At 41.4% G+C, this 21,848-nt stretch overlaps 1 protein-coding gene across 7 annotated transcripts in view; it reads right to left on the bottom strand.

Annotated features, from left to right (window-relative positions):
- The window catches only part of CTBP1 (C-terminal binding protein 1), a 236,430-nt gene that overhangs the window by 62,239 nt on the left and 152,343 nt on the right, over positions 1–21,848 (bottom strand). For 3 of the 7 annotated variants that reach the window (XM_082282085.1, XM_082282086.1, XM_082282087.1), the window contains exon 1: positions 2,788–2,998. The exons of the other annotated variants lie outside the window; for them this stretch is intronic. In XM_082282085.1, the coding sequence (XP_082138211.1) occupies positions 2,788–2,827 (40 nt within the window). In that variant the 5' untranslated portion in view covers positions 2,828–2,998. Of the gene's footprint in view, positions 1–2,787; positions 2,999–21,848 lie in introns of those variants that run through there. 7 annotated transcript variants of the gene reach the window in all.

Raw genomic sequence — 21,848 nt, 5'->3', positions numbered from 1 at the left:
TTCCTTTCTTTTTTTTTTTTCATACTTACAATATTCATGTAAAAAAAGGTACTTCGGGAGACTGTCAGTTTTCTCCCCAAAAGGGATGACCCAGCCTAGTCACCGATCTGCAGTAGATGTTCTTACTTGATAACAAGGAATTGACTTTATGTTTCAAAACATTGGCAAGTGCACTACTGTACCTGTCTGATAACACTTCACAGTATCCAGCCCAATCCTAATCTCTCGGATCACACTTTTGGCTAAGTGCTGCAACCAACTCTGTTTACACTGCAAATAAAACAATAGCTCTCAGAGACTGAGAGATTAATAAATTGAAGGATCACACATTTTTAACAAAGGGCAGACACTATTTATCCTTATGATGCAGAAGGACAAGTCAAGAGGTAACCAAACTGACAAGCGTAAGGGCACTTGTAATTTGTTTTATCATGCTATCAGAACTCCACACGATGACAAAGTATCAGAACTCCATCACGATGAGGAGCTTTTTACGCATAGTGTACTGTGTGATCAGAAGCTGCACGCTCCAGCTACTCCCTAACTACATACAACAACACTCAACTGCAAAATTCACAAAGGTGACTGGAGTAGTTTCATTTCAAAATAGCAGTTTCATTGACTAAACTCTTCTACTGAGCATGACCACAGCAGTTCTCAGGATTATTACTATTTTATTTGCCAATTCAGTAATGAAATAACACATTCCCTGATGGAGCAATACTGAATCTGTGTTTCTTGGAGGGGTGGGGGAGCGTGTTTATAGAAGGACAGAGAACACACCACTGACTCTGCACCAATTTACACCCTCAATGCCATCAAACACGGAGAAACTAAATTCATGTCCGAAGTATTATTTTACATTGACAATGACAAAAATGAGGGAACAGTTTAACTCTCCCACTTTCTCTCATCTGCTTATGAATTGCAGCCACCTCATAAACACCTATTTCTTGTTCAGGCTGGAAAAGAGGCAGGTTGGGGGCAGAGGGTTGTTTTGTTTCCCTAGGTTTGAAATACACCAGTGAATTGCAAATGGGCAAAATATTTTGTCACTACCTCACTCTGGGGATGGCTGACATAATAATAAACTGAAGAGGATGCTATCTGTCAAACATTAAGGAATTCCAATATTGAAATCTTGCTGCCTTTGGGGGTCAATAAAGAGCAACATTATAAAATACACTGAAGTTAGCAGTTTGGGCTGCTAATTTTACATGCCTGCTTCACCAACGCACAGCTAAAAATAGATAAAACAGATAAGAGCACAGAACAAAGAGATGCACTGGACAATTATCTTTCTGCTAGCAGTCTAATTTAAACTCATCTTTTTAACCCTTCTTATTTATAAAAGAAACAGATTTTCAAAGTGTTACTTAATGGGATCTCAATCTGAAATTATTTAAGTATGTTTTATTTTTCTTAATATTTTCTTGCTCCCTTCCTAATATGACAGAATAATGAGATTTAAAATATTTTAATAAGGGCATCAAGCTACTTGCCAAGGGGCTCGAATACTAAATAAGAACATTTACATCTTTTAAGACCCCGAAGGAGGAATCAGTGCAATGCACTCAAAACACGTACACACATCGCAAATATGACAGTTAATTTTAATTCACTGGAAAAGAAAGTACACACTTCAGTTTATTAGGCCTCATTATTTTCAATGAGGCTAAAGGGATGATTATCCTTAGCTGCTCCATCGTGGCCTAAAAGCAAACATTCTTCCTGATACGAACAACACTTACTAAAATATAACGCGGTGTGAAATTGTTCAATTTAAGTTACAACAGGTGAAATTTTAAAAATCAGCACTGCTAACAATGTTTTCTACCATTATTCTGTCCAGCTCAGCTCTATGACTTAAATCCTGACTTTTGAATTTAATTTTTTAGAGGAAAACAAAGCAGCATAGCAGACTGACTCATATCTACATTGTAAACGGGTTTTTTCTATGCTTTGTAGCCTTCTTTCGGTATCATTTGCTTACAAAATGATAATGTTTATAAACAGAATCGACATTCTGTCTCCTTATGTCTGGGGGCAGGAAAAAAATCACCTTCAGATTAACAAGACAATTTATGCCAAGCAATTCTGGAGGCAGATCTGTAGCATCACCCCGTGCATATTATTCATGTTACCTTAAAAAACAACAGCATAAATGCATGCTTTGAAAAAAAATTTAAAAGAAGGGAAAATAAAGAAAAAGAGAAATTGAGATTTAAGGTGAAGAGCCTTACCTCTGATAGACAACCCGTCTGCAGCTCTGCCAAAACCATCCCACCAGCCAGGCCTTAAGCACTTTTTTACAGCAATAAAACGCCGCTTTTAAACTTCCTGTTTATCCAAACACCGGCCCAGCTTTCCCGCAGCTCGGAGCCGGCACCGCTCACCCCACGAGCGAGAGGGGGGACCGAACCCCCCAAATCCTCCTGGAGCACCCAACACCCTAAACCCCTCCTGGGGAACCCAACACCCCAAACCCCTCCCGGGCGCAGCTTTAGCGCCCTTTGAGTTTGGTACTTCGGGACGACTCGCACTCCCGCCCCTCCGCCTCTCGTTTTTATTTCCCTTTATGTTTTCACCCAACCTCAAAAAGCAGCCACCGGGCAAAGTTGCGCCGGCGCTGCGGCCGCCAGGGCAGTCCCGCTGCCCGCGGCGGGGCCCGGAGCGGCGGTGACGGGCACACAAAGCGCGGTGGCGGCGGCGGCCGCTCGTGTGTGTCCCCATCTCCGCCCCGCTCCCCGCCCGCCCCGCACCGCGGCGAGCAGGCCGGATGGTTACCTAGAGGCAAGCCCTTGTTCAGGAGGTGCGAACTGCCCATGGAGGCGCCGCGCTCCGTCCGCGCCCGCCGCGGGGAGGAGGGGGAGGAGGAGGACGAGGAGGACGAAGAGGATGCCGGGGGGCAGCGCCGCTCGGAGCCGCCGCGGCAGCCGCGGCATATGGCGGCCGCTCCGTGGGCGCCCCCGAACTGAGCGGCGCCTCGGTGCGCGCCCCCGCCGCCGGGCGCGCCCCCGCCGCCACCGTCGCGCGCACGCGCGCCCGCCCGCCCCCGCGGAGGGAGGGGCGGGGTGGGGCGGAGGGGGGAGTTGTGGGGAGCGGCCGCCGCCGCCGCGCCCCCCAGGCTCGATCTCCTGGTTCTCGGCGGGCGCCGAGACGAACGAGACAGCGGGGCGGGCGAGCCTGGTTCGGCCGCGCGCAGCGAAACCGGGACCTGCCCCGAGACGCGATGTCGCCACTGCTTTGCTTTGTTTTGTTTTGTTTTGCTTTGTTTTGTTTAAACTTCGGCTAAGTTAACACCGGCTGCGTTCACAGAATCACGGTATGGGTCAGGTTGGAAGGGACTACAGTGGGTCATCGGGTCCAACCTCCCTGGGTTATCCCAGAGCGCATGGCTCAGGATTGCATCCAGACGAGTCTGGAATATCTCCAAAGGAGACTCCACACCCTCTCTAAACAACCTATTCCATGTGCAGTCACTGCACAGGAAAGAAGTTCCTCTTCACGTTTAGGTGGAACTTCCTGCCCATCACTTTCTGCCCGTTCCTGGCATCCCAAAACATTAGCACTTCTGGTGTTTCGCTGTATTTGTGACTCGGCTAAGGCTTTTCCCTCATGAACTAACAGGAATGAAAACACATAAAGCCGTAAATCTCTGATTTTGCTCCCGGTGAGGGTCAGTGCCTCCTGCAGCTTCCCTGATCCGCCCTGAAGAGCCCCAGAACTAACCCCGCGGTCGGCGCCGCCGCGAGCGGGAACAGCTATTGGAGAAAGAGAGCGAACTGCCCAAATGCAGTGACCCAAAGGCTGCTCTGTCCCCCACGGACGTGCTCCCATCGCGCCCACGTGGCCGCGGTCCCTCGGGGTCACCCCGCGCCCGCCATGCGCCTCCCCGCCCGAACAGCAGCGGCGGCGGCGGCGGCGGCGGCCGACGCAAACCAAAGTGGTGGCGGCGCCCCCGCGGCCGCTGGGTCGGTTGACGGCAGCCCCGCCCGGGCGCGGTGAGGGAGCGGCGGCCGCCATAGCCCCGCCGCCTCTTGCTCCCGCTGCCTCCCGCCCCGTGGCTCTTTTCTCCTCAACGCCCGGAGCTCCGCTCCAGCTCCCCCCCGAAACTTTCACTCTACTGCCACAGCCGCCCCTTCCTCCTTCCCAGCCGCGAGCGAGAAGCGGAGCCGCGGCCGTTCGCTCGTCCGTCCCCACCCACAGCCCAGCCCGGCAGCGAACATCCCTGCTCTGGGCTTTTCCAGAAATAAAACGATCATTTCCTGTCAGCAAGCGGTCCCAGCAGTCCCTCAGGGACCCGAACCCCCTCTGATAAAGACAGGGACTCCTGGGTAGCAAACAAGAGCAATTCACTGGGAGATCGGACAGGGCTGTAGATTTTCCCTCGGGCTTTTTTGGGAGTTGGTTTGTCTATGAGCGGAATATTTGAACCCAGAGGTTATAAAGGGTGGTTTCAGCTTCCGAGTTGTGTGGATTTCAGGAATCCGTTCAGGACACAAGTCAAGGATTTTAACATACAGGCAGTCTTCAGCAGCTTGGCTCCAGCTCCCTAATAACTTGTTTTCCCCTATCATTTCCCAAGTAGTGTGTCCCTTTCACGGGATTATCCACCAGGATTGGGAGGTAACTCCCAGGACAAGTTTATGCAGCCTCTGACTTATCTTCATTTTCCTCCTGTATTCCTGGGAAAACCTTCTGTGGCTCAGCACAGACGTCTCAGACATCCCTCAAAGAACAGTTTCCCTAAATTCTCGCTGTGCATCACTAGAGCAGCATACAGCCAAGCACCTCATGTGGGGTTTGTATAAATAAATTTGGGTTTAATCACTTTAAAGTGGCTAACCACTTTACTGCCATTTATAGATGGCAACAAATATAAAAACACATACATATCAAAGCTCTGAGGAGAAAATAATTATTTTTTTTCTCCCTCACTGCTTCAGTTGCCATGTGGCAAAGTATCAGGAATGAGCATTAGGGGGTCAAACGCGCTTAAACCACAAGAGCAGAATCTGTGAATACCAATATGGATATGAAAGAATCTCCAGGAAAAAAAAAACACTAGTAGAAAAGGAAAAAATCAGAAGTGAAATTAAGAATTCAGTTGCATTTTTTAATAGAGAAACATAAACAGATACAGGCACTGAGACCATGTCCTCGGTGGGGTTACATGACTGGGCAAATGTTTAGATCTAAACTGGAACTGCTGCTTCGGGGAGGGAGGAGAGTGTGGCGCAAAATATTATGACAAGGGGAGTGCTCTAAGTGAGGATAAGTTGGCATGATGAACAGATGGAGGATTCAATAACAGGAGGTTATTAATACTGCAGTTTGGTATTCTCTACGCTACTTCGTGAAGGGATTCATATGCTTGCTCTTTTTCCTTTCTGATTGTACAGAGACCTAACAAATACACACACTGTAGGTAACGCTGGACTCAATCCTCTCCTGGCACTCTCATCACAAGTTCACGCTTCCTAGGAAAACATCATGGGCTGGATTCTCAGCTGATGCTGACTGGACCAACAGTGTTCCCTCCAGCAGCAGCAAGCTGAGTTGCACCTGCTGAAGGACAGAGGTTGTTATCTGACCCCATCTCCCCAGCCAAAAGGTCTCTCCACCCTGCTCTTCGACAGCTGCCACAAGGCACCTGCTCCACAGAATAAACTATGCAGACTCTCAGGATGAAAAAGAACGTGAAATAACTCAAGAGCAGTTGAGTTTTACACTACGGCTTGCACAGCTACAATACAAGTACATCCTCCACAAAGCCTAACAATCCCTATCTTCTTATCGCATTTGGGCACTGCTGTTAACTGCAACCTTTTTTTTTTAACAGCAGTGTAACACAGCTGAGTGTCTTCTGTGCCCTGAACTAAGAATTATGGCATTTTTCAAAGCCCCTGAACTGTTTCTTGGCTCTGTAAGAGTCAGCTGGAGGAGTACATGTGCTGCAGAGCAAATACATTGTTTTAAGCATATCTGTTAACAGCCACATGTATAATTTAAGTACAAGTTTTATTCCCCTCAGAACGTTCAATCATAAGGGCGTGACCTTGGGCTTTCACAAATTCAGTGCATTAGGATTCACTATCATTAGCAGATGTGACTTTGAAGATACTGAAAAAGGAAGTTTTGCTCTTTTATCCTCTAAGCAATGAGCCAAGATATATGTTGAATGTTTTCTGAAGTGAATAGTGGGGTTTGACAATTTTCTTACAAGAAGATACTGCTATTGTGTGCTTACAGATTTTCTTTGGTTTGTCACAGCCATGCGTGCTGGTTCTTTCATGCATGATTTTGCTTTGTTATCAAACAGACGTCATTCATTGTAACAGTTTTTAAAGCCATAAATTTAAAACCTTTATGCATTTTTAATCAAAATGCAAGATTATGTTTCAATGGAATATCTTAACTTTTGTCAACAGTAAATCTTGTAGATGCTATTAGGAGATCCTAGGAGAGATTTATGTCAGAAGAAAAGAATGGTTGGATAAAGCAGGCCCAACACTTAACCTGTATCCAAAATAGATCCTTTAAATGTATAATCAAACTAAGTCAATTCAATTTATCTAAAATCTGGAAAGAAAACTTTGTTTGGATTTAAATATTTCCTTAATTCTTTCACTTAGATTCTAAAAAGCATTTGTTTATATAACACAGAGAGATCAGCCTACTTTGATTTTGCAATCACGTATTTTAATTACAGCTTCTTTTTTTTCAGTTATAACTTCCTCTGAGTGAAACTTCCCACTGCAAGAAGTTAATGCTTTCTGGTTCATGTGGAAGTCATTTTGGAGAAAAATTTTCAGCAGGTTCTGGGGGGAAAATGGGAAAAAAAGAATAATTGACTAAAGGGAACCACCTCATCTTTAAGAAATGGTGGTCATTGCAAGCATGAAATAAAATAGAGGACCTTCATCTACTGTTAGAAAGAAGGTGAAGGATCAAAGTAGTAGATTAAAGTTCCACTTAATGAAGAAGTAGTTCAGCTGTGTCAAACATTCAAAGTCATTTCTGAAATGACAAATGTGCATTGCTCCTTTCTCAGAATGGAACAGCTCTACTAGCTCTATGCTGGAAATACAAAGTGAAAAAGCTTATAGTGTGCTGAATGAGTGGAAGAATAGATTTCCTTCAAACCACTGAGCACAAAAAAACTCTCTCCTCTGATGTTATCTGTATTAAGTGACTAAGGGATTTTCTTTGTGATCTCACCCTCTTCACACAAGTGCTAAAAACATAAGAACCAGGGTGGAATTAAATCCTCTGCATTTTCTGGTTGTTGTGAAATGAGACATATTATTTTCTATCTAGTCAGGAGGAGTTAACAGACCATCTCCAGGACGGTCTGTGTTCTGGCTGAAGTGAAAAAGAAGATAGAGATGAACAGCAGAAGAAACCTATTGAGAACCATTAGTGGATGTCAGCCATTGTCCATCTGTTCACAGTGGAATAAATCCAGACCTGAAGGAACAACTGCAACCTACCCCATATGGCTTGCTCCCTTCTGCGCTGGCAGGGCTTCTTTGGGGATTTGACATTGGATGAGGTAAAGGAGAAGCGGCGCAATCTGTGTTCCCAGGAATGAACAGCCAATTAACATGAAAGGACAAAAAACGGGTTAGTGACCCGGGGAAGGTTTTCTCCTCCTCACCTTTCTGAAATCGTGGAGCTCATTCAAACTGTCTAAGTCACAGACATACTACGCTGAGGGTCCTGCTATTAAAAATTTACTTTTAGCTACTGACAAGATTCTGTGGGCAGTGGATAGCCCCTCGGTTGACAAGACCATGGATCCAGTTGTCTCCCAAAGTGTTAAAGAAGGCGTTTAGAATATATTACACTCACATTCCATTAAAAATTATAATGTGCTATGCTTTTAACATAATGAACCAGCATAACAACGTTCTGCATTTACTTTTATAGAACTGGATTATTGAGTAGTAATTTACTTCTCAAGTTTTAAATCAGTCTGGGCCTCATGAAGCAAAGTGCTATTTTTTAGACGATTAAGGGAAGTAGGCTCTGGCATATGCAGAATAATTATGAAACCTGACTGTCTCTTTAAAATTATAATGAAAACCAGATACACTTTATGATGCTGCATTCTGCATGCAAAATTGAGATCTACATATTAAGGCCAACTGAAGGGATCAAAACCCACAAGTCTGTAGTAGATTCAATAACCTGTTTGGTGGTAGTAATTTCACATGTAATATGGAGCATAATGAACCATCCAGTGGCCTAAACAGAACCAGTGGATGTCCTGAGTGAACTTGCTACTGTGGGTGTGTTTTACTGGGCTGCAGTGCCATTTGCACTCTACTATTCTTCACCTCCTCTTGAGTTCTAACATGCTTGGCATCTTATTTTTGTCAAAGTTGCACAACAAGTAGTCAGGGAAAAAAGCAAAAGTTGTATCAGAGATAGTTTTCAAGTTCCCAAACAATTATATTTGCATTTATGAACATCATTCATTCACTAGGTGGCATAGAAAGCATCATACTTCCTTGTTTCAAACACACACTACAAAACTGAGGATGCCTTCAAGAAAAATAAACACATATGAAATCAAAGCCACATCTCATTAAGCATTTAGCTAGAGACCTTGCTCTGAAACTAAGCACAAGTCTTACCTGTCTGAGAAAACAGCAAAGATACTAAAGGATGAAAAAAGCAGAACAGTGTTACATGAAAATGTCCATTTGCTGTCAAGGCACAATGACACACTGGGATTAGGTACATTTATGACATTGAAATGAACTCTCTTGCTTTGTCAAATTTACTCAGGATGATGACAAGTTACCAGGCTTGAATTTCATCCTCTTCCAAATTGAGCACTTCTCTGTACCACCATGAAATACTGCACTACCAGCACTCCACTATCACCTACTGCTAAGATAAGAGAGTGGTTCATTAGTGAGCAAAAAGTGACCTCTAGTGAATCACCACACCAGCTCCTGATACACACAAAACCTCCCTGGCTGTCCCTGACTGATCACATCCCCATCCAATTAAAATCTGTTAATGCTGCACCCCAACACCAGTCAGCAGCTGCACCCCATCAGTCAAGCACTTCAGGTACCTTCAGTAACCCACACTGTGCACAGCAGCTGTAACAAGCAACAGAAGACACTGGCACATTGAAAAACCTGAACACATTTGCCTGAACACAGTAAAACCTGCCTACTCATAACTGTTAGATAGTTTAACAGACTACAACAAAACATGCAAGCTCTATGTGGATATTAAAAATATTTAATTTAATTTAAAAAGTAGTATATCCAGAGATTTGTAAACAAAATGAGAAAAACATCCTATTAAATATGTAAAAATAATACCAATGTTAGTGATCTTTGTACTCTAAGAAAATGGGAAAATCAGAGTAGAGAAAAACAGTAAGCAAAGAGATGGGCAGTGAAAATCAATTCCATATTTACAACATATGGAACAATATACAGGCTAGGCAATCCATTACAGTGAATGGTTGATGGGTTTAGAATAGTAAAAAGAAACTAGCAAGGTTTCATGTGTAAAACACACACTCCATTAGCCAGAGAAACACATTCCATGTTCTCTGTCTCCATATAGCTGGTGACACACTAATATTTTTAACCTTCTCCTAATACGTGTATCTTTTTCTAACAAACATTTATGGGAGGTTATTGAGAAGCACACCTTTTTTTTTTTATTAAACCAAAACACTCTTGTGCATCTTTTTCTACTTCCTATTCTCAAGACTTAAAACTGAATAGCTGAAAAGTAAACTGCAAGAAATCCTTATCCCTATGCCAGACATGCAAGATACAATTCAGATGTGTAAAGGACATCAATTTATGTAATGACCTACACAGTGATGTGGGAAAAAAAAATATTGAAAAATATTGAAAAAGCTCCCTTTGTATTGCTGAATAATGTAAAGAGAGCAGCGTGTTCTCCTAGCAATATACTACTTATATTCATGTAACACAGAATTTCACTACAGAAGCAAAGGCGATTCAAAGAGGTGATAATCAGTATCAACAGATTTACTGCTGTTTGAGCTGATCTTTACTGCCAAATACCCTGACTTACAGACTAAGGCAGCACTGAGCATTATGATAGGATGGTATTATTTAAAGATTAATGGATAAACTTTTCAAAGGCCTTATCATATTACAAGAAGAAGATACTGCAAAGAGAACACATCTCATGAAAATGTTTGCTAAATCACTGTCTTTTTAACGGTTCAACTCCTCTACACAGGAAAACACCATCTGACAGAGATGTTTTGTTCAATTTGTATCACAGCAAAGCACAACTCTGGTCCTACAAGTGTCTTCTGGGAACTCCATCATCTCACAACAACCATTACTCTCGACAGCAGGATCACTGGTGTAATTTTAAAGACAGTTCTTACTGTGCCAGGCAGGCATTGGCAAGGTGGCTGAGCTGACACATCTGCAGCGCTTGTGATTCATGGTGGCACTGTGGAAAGCCCACAAAGAGTTCATCCTGAGCTGTAAACAGAACCGTTTGAGATCACTGACTGCAACCATTAACCCAGCTCTGCCAAGGCCAACATTGAACCATGTCCCCAGGTGCCACATCTACATGTCTTTTAAATACCTCCAAGGACAGTGACTCAACCACTGCCCTGGGCAGCCTGTTCCAATGTTTGATCACCCATTCCCTGAAGAAATTTTTCCTAATATCCAATCTAAACTTCCCTGGCACAACCTGAAGCCACTTACTTCTTGTCATGTCACTTGTCCAGGTCCTTCCCTCATCCCCCAAGTGAGTCACCCTGTCATGGAAGGACATCGGGTTGGTCAAGCAGGACCTGCCTTTCTTAAAGCCCAGACTGACAGGCCTGTAGTTCCCAGATCCTCCTTCTGGCTCTTCTGGTAGATGGGTGTCATATTTGCAAACCTCCAGTCTCCTGGAACCTCCCCAGTGAGCCAGGACTGCTGGGAAATGATATAAAGTGGCTTGCAGAGCAAAACAAAAGGCATTAAAATAAATTCTCTGACAGTTTTGAAAGGTAAATTTCCTAGAACAGAGTATTGAGTAGAAAAGGACTTGGAACATTATGTACCTTTTGAAAGCAGTTTCAATTAATGCACACCATGTTGCATACCTTGCTTTTTTCATTTTTTTTTTTTCATTTATTTCACCAAGACGATTACTTGGTTTCTTAACATATGCTGTCTTTTTCATGAAGCAGGGTATCATACACTGCTTTTATGTAATGAACTATTATTTTTCACTACACTGATGTTCCATCTGAACTACAAGATCACAAGTAACACAATAAACATTAAAAATCTGCAACACTGATGCAATCAACAATTTTTAAGCTTTAATTTTTATCATGTAATTCCAAGGAAAATCTTAAGGTATAAAAAAGCCTATTTTTTTCCTTCAAATTCTTACGGTTTCTTTGGGCCCTATATGATTATATGAATAGCTGAAGAGTCAGTGGTATCAGAATACTCTTTTATTAATTCTTATTATTTTATGTATCTGGAAGAATGATCACAGTACAGGCTTGTACATCACCACGGGAAGAAGAAAGTTCAGCAGACGTAGACAAAAAGGGAAATATTTCCATGCAAACAGATTGGGTTCTTAATTAAAATGATTTGATACGCCTTATGAACAGTGCAAGTTATATCACAGATGATGAAGTTACCTTAGGAAAAATGTACTTTAAATTAACTACTGGAGGCTAAAGACAACTGAGCTTTAATAATAAGTAAATGTATATAGATAAGGTATAAATAATTAATTTGCTTTTCCTGAAAGACCTGAAAACAAATGGGAACATGCTGTATATCGCTGTACTGTGCTGATCTCTGACTGAAGTGGCTTCCAAGACCCATGACCCAGAAAGGTTAAAGTTTGTGTCTTTCCCAGAGGCTGCACCTCTATGATTAACATTACAGAGATGCACACATCAGAAAGAACTATCACAAGAGAGGAATTCATGGAGATAATAAATAGTCTAAGGACAAAAAAAACCAACCCTACTTTGGTTCAATGAGTATTTTGAATGTTTTTCCTTTTATGCATTATAACTGTAACTTTTACCAAATACCAAGTACTGAAAGGGATGATTTGTTTGTTTCTTGAGGTTTCACAGTCACAAGCAGAATTAAGTGTGCCCAGTCTATTCCTGAATCTTTCCTGACATGAGATTTCAAATGGTACTGAAATCTATGGATGTTTCTAGATGTAGACAGATGTCTGAGAGGCCATAGGCTGAGGTCATCAAACTCATCTCATCTGTGACCTAAGCTTAGTCTCTTGGCTCTCTTAAAAAAAAAAAAGGGAGGGTGGGAGGGAAGGGAAATGATGGAAGGGAAAGGACACCAAAGAAATTGTTTGCTAATTTATCTACAGATTTTTTCTAGTTAACTTTAATAGCACAGGCACAGTTCGGTAACATAAGGCCAAGATGATGCACATTGAGAAGATATATAATATATACTTGTTCATCTATCATTAACTGCTCCTCACAGCCTAATTATTGTTTATGGCATTATTAGTAGTCAACTGTCTGTTATTTTCTGCACATCTAACCAACCAGATTTTCAAGAACTCACATTTAAATCTCATTTCAAAAGCCATTTTACTGCACTGAGTTAAATTGCTTAAATTCATATGTATTTTACATAAACCTTCATTTATCAACAAACAGCTCAATTTCTTGAAACATTCAAAGAAAAAAAAGTACCACGCTGATGCTGACATCATTTTGGCTGCTTAAGGGAAGATAAAATTGGGTCTCTCAAAGCTGCAGGCAAAATACTACAATGGATAACAAATATTCCTTGTGTATACATGATTGGAACGGCTGTCTCCATTGGGCGCTGACCGTACATTGTGGAGCACAGAATGGATTCAGAGAATATTTTATTGTTAGAGTCAGTTCATGTGGACATGCAGTATTCAAACAGTTTGTTTTACAATCACTGCTACCTGCTCCCTGACCCCAGAGATGCCTTCTTGCTTAAAACAACCATCAAACCTTCAAAACACTACAGAAATCCACCATGTAAATACATACATATACTCGTGGAACAGGGGTTTCTTTTTAGAAAAAAAGATACAGTGACAGCAAATTTTCTAAATCGTTTTCCCTCTGATGGCTGCAGGGTAGTCTAAATTTTTACATATAATCCACTGTTAGGATCAACACTGTTTCTGTTCTGCTCTTAGAAAAAAAGAGGAAAGGAGAAAAGAGGTTTTGCACAGGAGCATTAATAGTTCCACTTGCCCTGTGGCAAATGGGGAAAATATGTCAATGTGAATTACTGTACTGTCTCCATGGATCAAGATTTCTCTTAGTGCTTTCAAAATTCCACTAACAGAAACAATTGCTAAGAGCATTTGCTACTTGGCCTGCTACGCTGGAATAAAATAAGACCCTAGGATCAACTAATGCTAAAATATTATCTTTTATATTGATTTTCTCTCCCTACATTAACTGAGGAAAAAAACAGCTAAATAATTTCAGCTGGAAGAACAGTCTATTGCTCTCACAAGGACATCCACAGAACTTAAATAATCAAGATAATTCCAAAATAGATTTTTGAGCAGCTTACTCTATCAGAAATGTAAGAATATCGCAGTATAATTCTACTTCTTTCTGACCCAAACAAGTTGTACTCTATATTTGACTCACTACATGGTGACAGTGGGGAATGCAACATCTCTCTCTACAGAAACCAAGCACACCCACACAGATGCATTAGAAAAAATAATTCTAATTGTGTGCAGTTCTGCATGCACATTCAGATTTGAAAGAGTGAGCCAAATACCAATAAAGAGATTCCAAGTCCATTTTCTCTACTGGAAGGCTACTTTATGGGGGTTTTACTAAATTCTTTTTTTAATATCTTTTTCCTAGCACTAGATTATGGTCTCAATTAATTAATAAAGTACAGTTGTTGAAATTCTTGGGTCACTGGGGAGATCTGGTACGAAAATTTATTTCTAAACTTGATCTGGCCAATAAGAATGAACAACGAATGAAATCCAGACACTGTGTACTTACACACTGTTGATTATTTCTACCAAATAGCAAATTATTTTCATCAGAAAGTAATAATCTTAATTCTTATACTACATTCATCAGCAGGATTCGTAAATATCTAACATATTCATCTAAGGCAACCATAAAGATGCAACAAATTAGAGCTTTGCAGGATGTCTGAGTTCGCACTACTGAAATTCTGGTTTAAGAAGTTAATGCTACATAAGGCTGATAAAAACAAACACATATTAAAAGGATTATAATTGGTTATCTTAGGACACATTTTTCAAGGAAAAACTCTCTCAGTAAAGATGTTTCTACTGGGTATTTGTCATCATCTTCACCAACAATGTGAACATAAATAGAAAATATTTGCAAAAATGACTATGAACATCATAAAACCAATAGTAACTGACTAAAAAATAATAGCAAAAGTGCAATCACGCAGTCATTTTGGATCACAGATAAATAAACAAAACATGCTTTAATAAATCCAAGATGGAAAGCTTTGCCATTACAAAAGACTACTGTCATGCTGACAGGGTAGGGAATTAGAGCCTTAAAAGGGATGTGCAACTGTGTGGGCTCCAAGAACCACACCTCGACATGAGGAAGTAATGTTTGCCTTGAAAAAATTGTTAAATTCAAGTATGGAGGAAATTTTTGCCATTGTGGACAGGATTACCAACATTATAAATAGTGAACTGCTGCTGCCAGCAGCATCCATATTCTGTATGGGTGAAAGGCTGCAAAAAGAAAAACTCAATGCTGGAGAAAAAAATGCCTGAAGAACATTGTGTACTCAGATTGCAAAAAAAAACCTGAGAGATATCATGATTATACTTTGCAGGGAGAAACACCAGACACTAGAAGTCTGCGTAATCTTACAGGAAGACATACTAACACTGAGCAGCTTAGAAGCTGATTCAAAAATCTGTATTTTCTAGCTTTTTTTGTTGTTGTTGTTCAAGTGGATGTTATTGACTATACTATAAAGGTTATGGTGATGTCTTTACCTCCTGTAAGCCTCAAATGCCTTTCTGAAAGATCAGTCTAATAAAACATTTGGAGCTGAACTGTATCAGGTATGTACATGATACAAAGAGGTTTGAGGTAACCTGGAAATTCCTTGTTGATCCTACACTTCAGGGAGTTACAGCTCCAAAAACTTGAAGTTGACTAATGGTTGGTCACTGCTCCACTCCCTCTAGGAATGAACAGAACAGATGAGCTGTCTCTCACAGAGCATCATCTCCTGATATCAGTCTCTCCCTGCTCCTGACATCCATTAACAAGAAGCAATTACTAAGAAGTTGTGATGAAGAGGGAAGTCTTACCATAAACCAGCTGATTTCCAGGAGAGAGCTCATGGTGATCCCACTGAGAGCACCACAGGCAAGAGGAGAAGACATTTCAACTGGGCTTCAGCGAGAAGCCCCACAAAGCATGGGAAACACTGAACTCGGGGACTTTCAGTTCTAAATTAATAACAAGTTCTTCTTACTGCCATTAAATAATTGAAATAGTTTGGGGCTCGTGCACTTGTGTACCTAAGTGCACCAAAATGGGATGTTTGGAGACCCGCGATGAATAAACAGATCACGGTGCTGGGTACTCAAAGCACAGTCTGGAATGAGCTGGAGTTTGTGACACCTTCATCACACCACACAGGGAATGCTGCTGGCAGGAATGTTCTCAGTCAGATAATGCCAATGAGTCCTGAAGGACCAACACTGCTGCCTTGCTCAGATTTAGCTAAGTCACTGCTTCTCTAAACATGTTTTCTCTCATGCACTGCAAGACTATTCTTGTATCTGTCAAGCAGAACTGGATGCTGCCCATCAATTTTTGGTATTTAACTTTCTGACATCCTAACTGATGACACAGCTTAGACTTTTCCATTCAGTTTGCAAAAAGTTGCACAAGACAGAGCCTAGAGGAATTCTGCTAGAAGTAGCCTTTGTAAGGGAACAGAAGTGCCTCAAAACTGGGACAAATTAGAAGGATTAATGCACTAGCCAAGATTTGGGAAACATACTATCAGTTCCTGATTCTGTCACCAGTCTTCTATCAACCTTGTCATTATCCAGGTTCCTCATCTTTAAAATATGTATAGTATTTGCTTATTAAACACTCATGCTTGCTGTCAGCGCAAATCCATAAAATATTCAGACATCCCACTACAACTGAGGAGTCGTTCTCCATATGACTAACAAGACCTAGGACAGGCACACATTCATCCATGGTGTTGATCTCAGCTGTGTTAGCAATGTGCCATCATTCTGGTTTCACAGTGGATATGGTAAAGATTAGATAGTGCTATCCTATAAAGAAATATCCTGTAACAATCTGTAGGAGGCTGACTATCCAACCTGCAGTGTGCACTCCCCCCAATCTGTCTGGTGTCCATGAACACAGGCCCCCCTATGGCCAATTAACTGCAGTTCCTACCTACTGCTAAAAAAAGATACAATATAAACTTGAAGGTCTGTAAAGTTACATTTGTTTTGATACACCTACTGTGTTTTGAAAGCACCACATCAGCATCCCACTGAATCATATTTTAACATATTTTTTGTTGACTTTTATTAGAGCTGAACATTTTACTATTACACAAAGAACAGAGCTGATGAGAGAGGAGTGGTCCTTTCTAAGGCAGATAAACTTGGCAGGTCAAGAATAAGAAAAAAACCTTATTTTCATTTTAAAACAAAAATCCAATTAGGAAGCTAAACTGTAAAAATTGCAATAAGAATTCTGTTGGGCAAAACCTTGAAAGATCACCAAAACAGTAATAAATTAATCATGGAGTATGGAAAGGAGAAATTAAGATCAAGAGAAAATGTATTCATGTCTTGCTAAAGTATTTACACCACCAAAAAAAACTACTGTTGTCAGAATCAAGAAAAGACTGTCAACCCCAGTGTGGTTTATACATTTATTTTTTAATGCCAGATATACCTATGTTGTACAGAAGAACTAAACACAGTGTAAGACAATCCTGCTTCCTATGAGATGGCTATCTCACCTCTCAGCTCTTAGCAATCTGTGTAACTGTACTCCAATCACAACCATATTCATCAATAATAGATGTCAGTGCCTCCATCTGCCTGTGCTCTCCTCTCATCCTTAATTTTTACCCAGCAAAGACCTGCATGTGTTTAACTCACCATGCCCTGTGCCATGGACTCAGGTCCAGACACACAGATCCTCTGAATCCAGCTTAAACCAAAATCTGCCACAAAGTTGGCTCCTCATTCCTCCCCCACAGGGCTACTATTACTTGCACAAAACACTTCTTGGATTAAAAAAAAAATCAAATCTTTTCCTGGAACCTGAGAAGCACAATACACACCACTTCTGCAATAGTTACAGCATATGAAGTGTGAACTCTGTATTGGTCTAAAGTTTCCACAATCAATTTAGCTTGAAAACAGCATTTTTCTGTTTTCCAATCTATTTGGAACACTGAGAAGTCTTTTTTTCCTTTATGGACCAAGCCTTGATGTTCCTGAAATCAATGAAGATTTGCCATCCAGGTATGCAAGATCTCCACATGCCAAGACAAATTTCCAATTCAATCTTTAACTATTTACTACATAAAACAACATTAACGCAAGCTAATTTTTGCTTCTCAGAGCTCTTAAAATAATTATGAACATGAAACAACAATCACTGTTATTCAGATGATAATTTTCAGAATGTTAAACTGAAAGACTAGAGGGATTCAATTAAACATTTAATGTAGAGGACAGGACAGTTGAGTGTGCCAAAATAAACTTCAGCTCACAGCTGTACTAAAACTTTGAAAGATTTTCAGTAAAATAAATCCATATTTTATTTAAATGCTTGCTACAGCTATTGGAATAACATATGCCATCATAAAATTAAGTGTTTAAATCAGTACTATACCCTGGCCTGGATAATGCCTGCCTTAAAATCAACTCTCTTGGTAACTCATTCTGATTTTTAGCAAAATACAGATAGTAAGAACAACCTTTTACTACACATTCTTTTAGCTAAACTCTCTCTCCCATTACAAATTAGCTATAGGCAAGATGATAGGGAAAAAAATGCCAGCGATAAACAGGCAGTTATAGAAATGAAAAATTGGCATCTTTGCTGACATCAGTCTCAGAAAGCAGAAGGGGATGATTTCTGCCATGGAATAATCTTTTCCAGGAATATCCCTGTGAACTCCAGAGCTTGGTGCTCCTGCAGCCAGCCTGCCACAAGGATTTACCCATTTGCCCATGGTCAAGTGAGGGCAGCAAAATTGTGTGGACTTGTCTCATCCTGCCACAAGGGCTAAGCAGAACCTGACACCTTGCTCAAATTTCAGACCTTAACTAATGATTGGTTAATATAAGCTCTCAATTTCCCTGAATGGTGAAAGAGCTTCCCAGAGAAGGGTGTTAATAAGTTTAATGGGGGAAATAAAATCTCCATTGGCTTTGTCCTACACTTCTGACTCTCCTTTAGCAGGCACAATGTAAATCTGTTCTCAGTGAAGGCCTCTAACAGTGAATGCAGTGGAGAATGGGCTGAGAGCAGTCCTGGGGAGAAGGACTTTGGGGTGCTGGTGGGTGAAAAGCTCTACATGGCCTGGCCATGTGCACTCACAGCCCAGAAACCACCTGTGTGCTGGGCTGCATCCAAAGCAGAGTGGGCAGATCGAGGGAGGGGATTCTGCCCCTCTGCTCCACTCTGGTGAGACCCCACCTACAGAGCTGTGTCCACCTCTGGGCCCCCAACATGAGCACAACATGGATCTGCTGGATCAAGTCCAGAGGAGGCCACAAAGGTGATCAGAGGGCTGGAGAACCTCTGCTGTGGGGACAGGCTGAGACAGATGGGGTTGTCCTGCCTGGAGAAAAGAAGGCTCCGGGAACACCTTGGAACACCTTTCAGTGACTAAAGGGGCTTCAAGAAATCTGGAGAGCGACTTTTGACAAGGCCATGGAGTGACAGGACAAGGGGGAAGGGCTTCACACTGACAGAGAGCAGGTTTAGACTAGATATAAGGAAGAAATTATTTACTGTGAGGGTGGTAAGATTCTGCAACAGGTTGCCCAGAGAAGCTGTGGCTGCCCCATCCCTGGAAGTGTTCAAGGCCAGGCTGGATGGAGCTTTGAGCAGCCTGGTCTGGTGGAAGGTGTCCCTGCCCATGGCAGGGGTGTTGGAACACAATGATCTTTAAGGTCCCTTCCAACCCCCACCATTCTGTTATTCTATAAACTAAACAAGTAAGAAACACAGACAAGTTTTGAAATCTGGAGATACTGGTTATAGTCAAAAGTTGCAGTTCCACTCTAGCATCACTTTGTGCCTTCATCTGCTACTGTTAAACGAGCAAGATCTTCCAACTCAACTGATCCCTCCTCCACTTGCTGCTGTCTCCAGAAAAATAAAGAGTAGATGGCACTAAACACGACCTCTGAACCCCATCATCCAACCAGAGCTTTACCCCTCTGTTTGCCCACCTGACACAACCATCCCACCACATACCCCCAACTTGGATAACACTGTGGGAGGAAGTGCCAAAAGTCTTGTTCAAACGGAGGAAAACATTGTCCACCACTGTCCCCTGATCCCCAAATGCAGCCAGATTTTCACCAAAGTGAATCTGTCCACACAGCTGGATCTATCTGTGATAAACTCACACTGACTGTTCCCAGTCACCCTATTCTGCATCATGTCCCTGGAAACACATTCCCAGTCCTCATATTAGCCCTGTAGCTGTAGAAGCTTTTTCTTACCCTTGACATTCAAGTCTCAACGTGAGCTTTGATTTTCCTAATGCTATCCCTGCATGCCAGGGCAGTATTTCTAAATTCCTCCTTTGCAGCCTCTCCCCTCTTCCACCCATACAATGCCCTCAGATTTCCAAGTTTAGTGGAGGCTGTGTAACGACTCCACAGATCCAATTTACACATATCATTTCCTGAGCAATTTAATCTAATGATTTGCTTGCACGTTTCATTCAGAAAGAAGGTTTTTTCTTTTTAAACAAAGCCAAACTTAAGGAGCACTGACATCTATAATGGGACTTAGAAGGCAGCATGTGAGTAGCATTTAAAGACCTACTGGGAGCAAAATTACAGCTCTTAAGAAGAGTGCGGCTTCTAAAATTTAATTTAACTGTTGCCTAGGCCTCTTCTTAAATTCTTATCTGGGCTAATCACTACAAACAATGAGGTCAGACAAATACCCATTTTTAATATTTTAGGTGCAGTTTGGGCAATTAAAAAACACCACCACCCAGATTAAGCAGTATTTCCTAAAGTCGTCTCTTCCAGCAGCCACAGAAATACCATCCTGTGGCACATTTTTGTAAATGTGATTATACAGTCATTTATATATATGACATTTCAGCAGTAATTGTACAAGCACAGCTAAGTAATTGTACTTGAAAATTCGATGATGGAAACAAGTTTTTCTTTCCTGCATTTATCACTACTGAAACAAAAATGCAGTGGGTCTTTTAATAAATAATAACCTAATTTCTGGATGTTCTAAGTACAAACCTTGTGATTTAAATATAGCTCAGTCTGCTAAATGTTCCTATGAAAAAGAAGACAATTTAGACCTCCATCAATTATAACAGATGGCAAACTGATTTCTGTTTTAGTAAAAAGTTTGCTTGGGTTAAATAAAGTTCTAATTTATTTTTTCTACATTTTGTTTCATTTAATTAAACTGCCCTAGAGATGAAAAATGTGGTCAGGTTATAAAATATTTGTCCATAAATAATGCATAAAAATATGGCCATTGCATTCCTAATCACTTATTTTAGATAATTTTTTAAAAGTGCATTTCACGTTAGTGTTTTTGATGTTCATCATCTCAAACCACATGGACTAAATTACGGAGTGCAGTCCAAAAGAGGAAAGGTTTCAAGTATAAATCATTGAATTGAGTAGGGGAATGCAGTAGGGCACTGTGCCATGGTGGGATTTGTACCTGAAACCATTACACCTAAAACTTTCATTTACTGAGATTTCTCTTCAGAGGAAAACATTTGAAGGAGGACTTCTCCCCCCTCCAGCCAGGGCTGGGCAACGTATTAGGGACTGCTTTACAAGGGAAGTCAGTGAGCTTGGCCCTCCTCCCCTGAGTAACCTCAGCTGGTCTCTCCTTACCCTCAAACTCCTCCCCACTGTTTCCCATGTTGGAATACTAATGATTTGCTCCTCTAGACTTCGATGGCTAAAATGACCTAATTTTGCAAATTTTGACATCTCTGTGAGATGGTGCAAGAGGAAAAAAAAATCATCCTGTGGAAAGTAACATTTCTATGTCCTACTTCTGATGGAAGAGCCCTGTTAAGTCCTGATGTTATCGAGTTGACTTCATTTGTACTGATCTGCAGTATCAGACTGAAGATTCTCCTGAAGATTCTCATAACATTTCTTGTAACTCCACATACAGATCTATGCTTCCTACTTACTCTGATTTGATCACTAAAAAAAAAAAAAAAAAAAAAAGGTGTGGATTTATATAACAAATTCATGAGTTAGAATCATTGACACCACGGTCACTTTGGAAAGTCCACATGGATTTTCCTCAACATAGTAAGAAAATACCACGGTCATCTCAGAAAAACACCCTTCAGGTTCTGAAGCATATCTTAAGAATAACAATATCTGGACTTCGATCAGAACAGGAGCAAGTTCCAAAGCTCAGGACCATGTCCTCCTGCTGGCTCTTTTCTCCTCCATCCTTTGGTGGCTGCAGGTATCAGTGGGAACTGCTCACACCGATCTGTTGCGAACCATTTCAGACCGAACATCATCCAAGGAACCCAACTTCAAACTTC

The sequence above is a fragment of the Coloeus monedula genome (assembly GCF_965178545.1).
Source record: "Coloeus monedula genome assembly, chromosome: 5".
Lineage (NCBI taxonomy): Eukaryota > Metazoa > Chordata > Aves > Passeriformes > Corvidae > Coloeus > Coloeus monedula.
The sequence above is the reverse complement of the archived record's forward strand: the minus strand, read 5'-3'. Positions and strand labels throughout refer to the sequence as shown.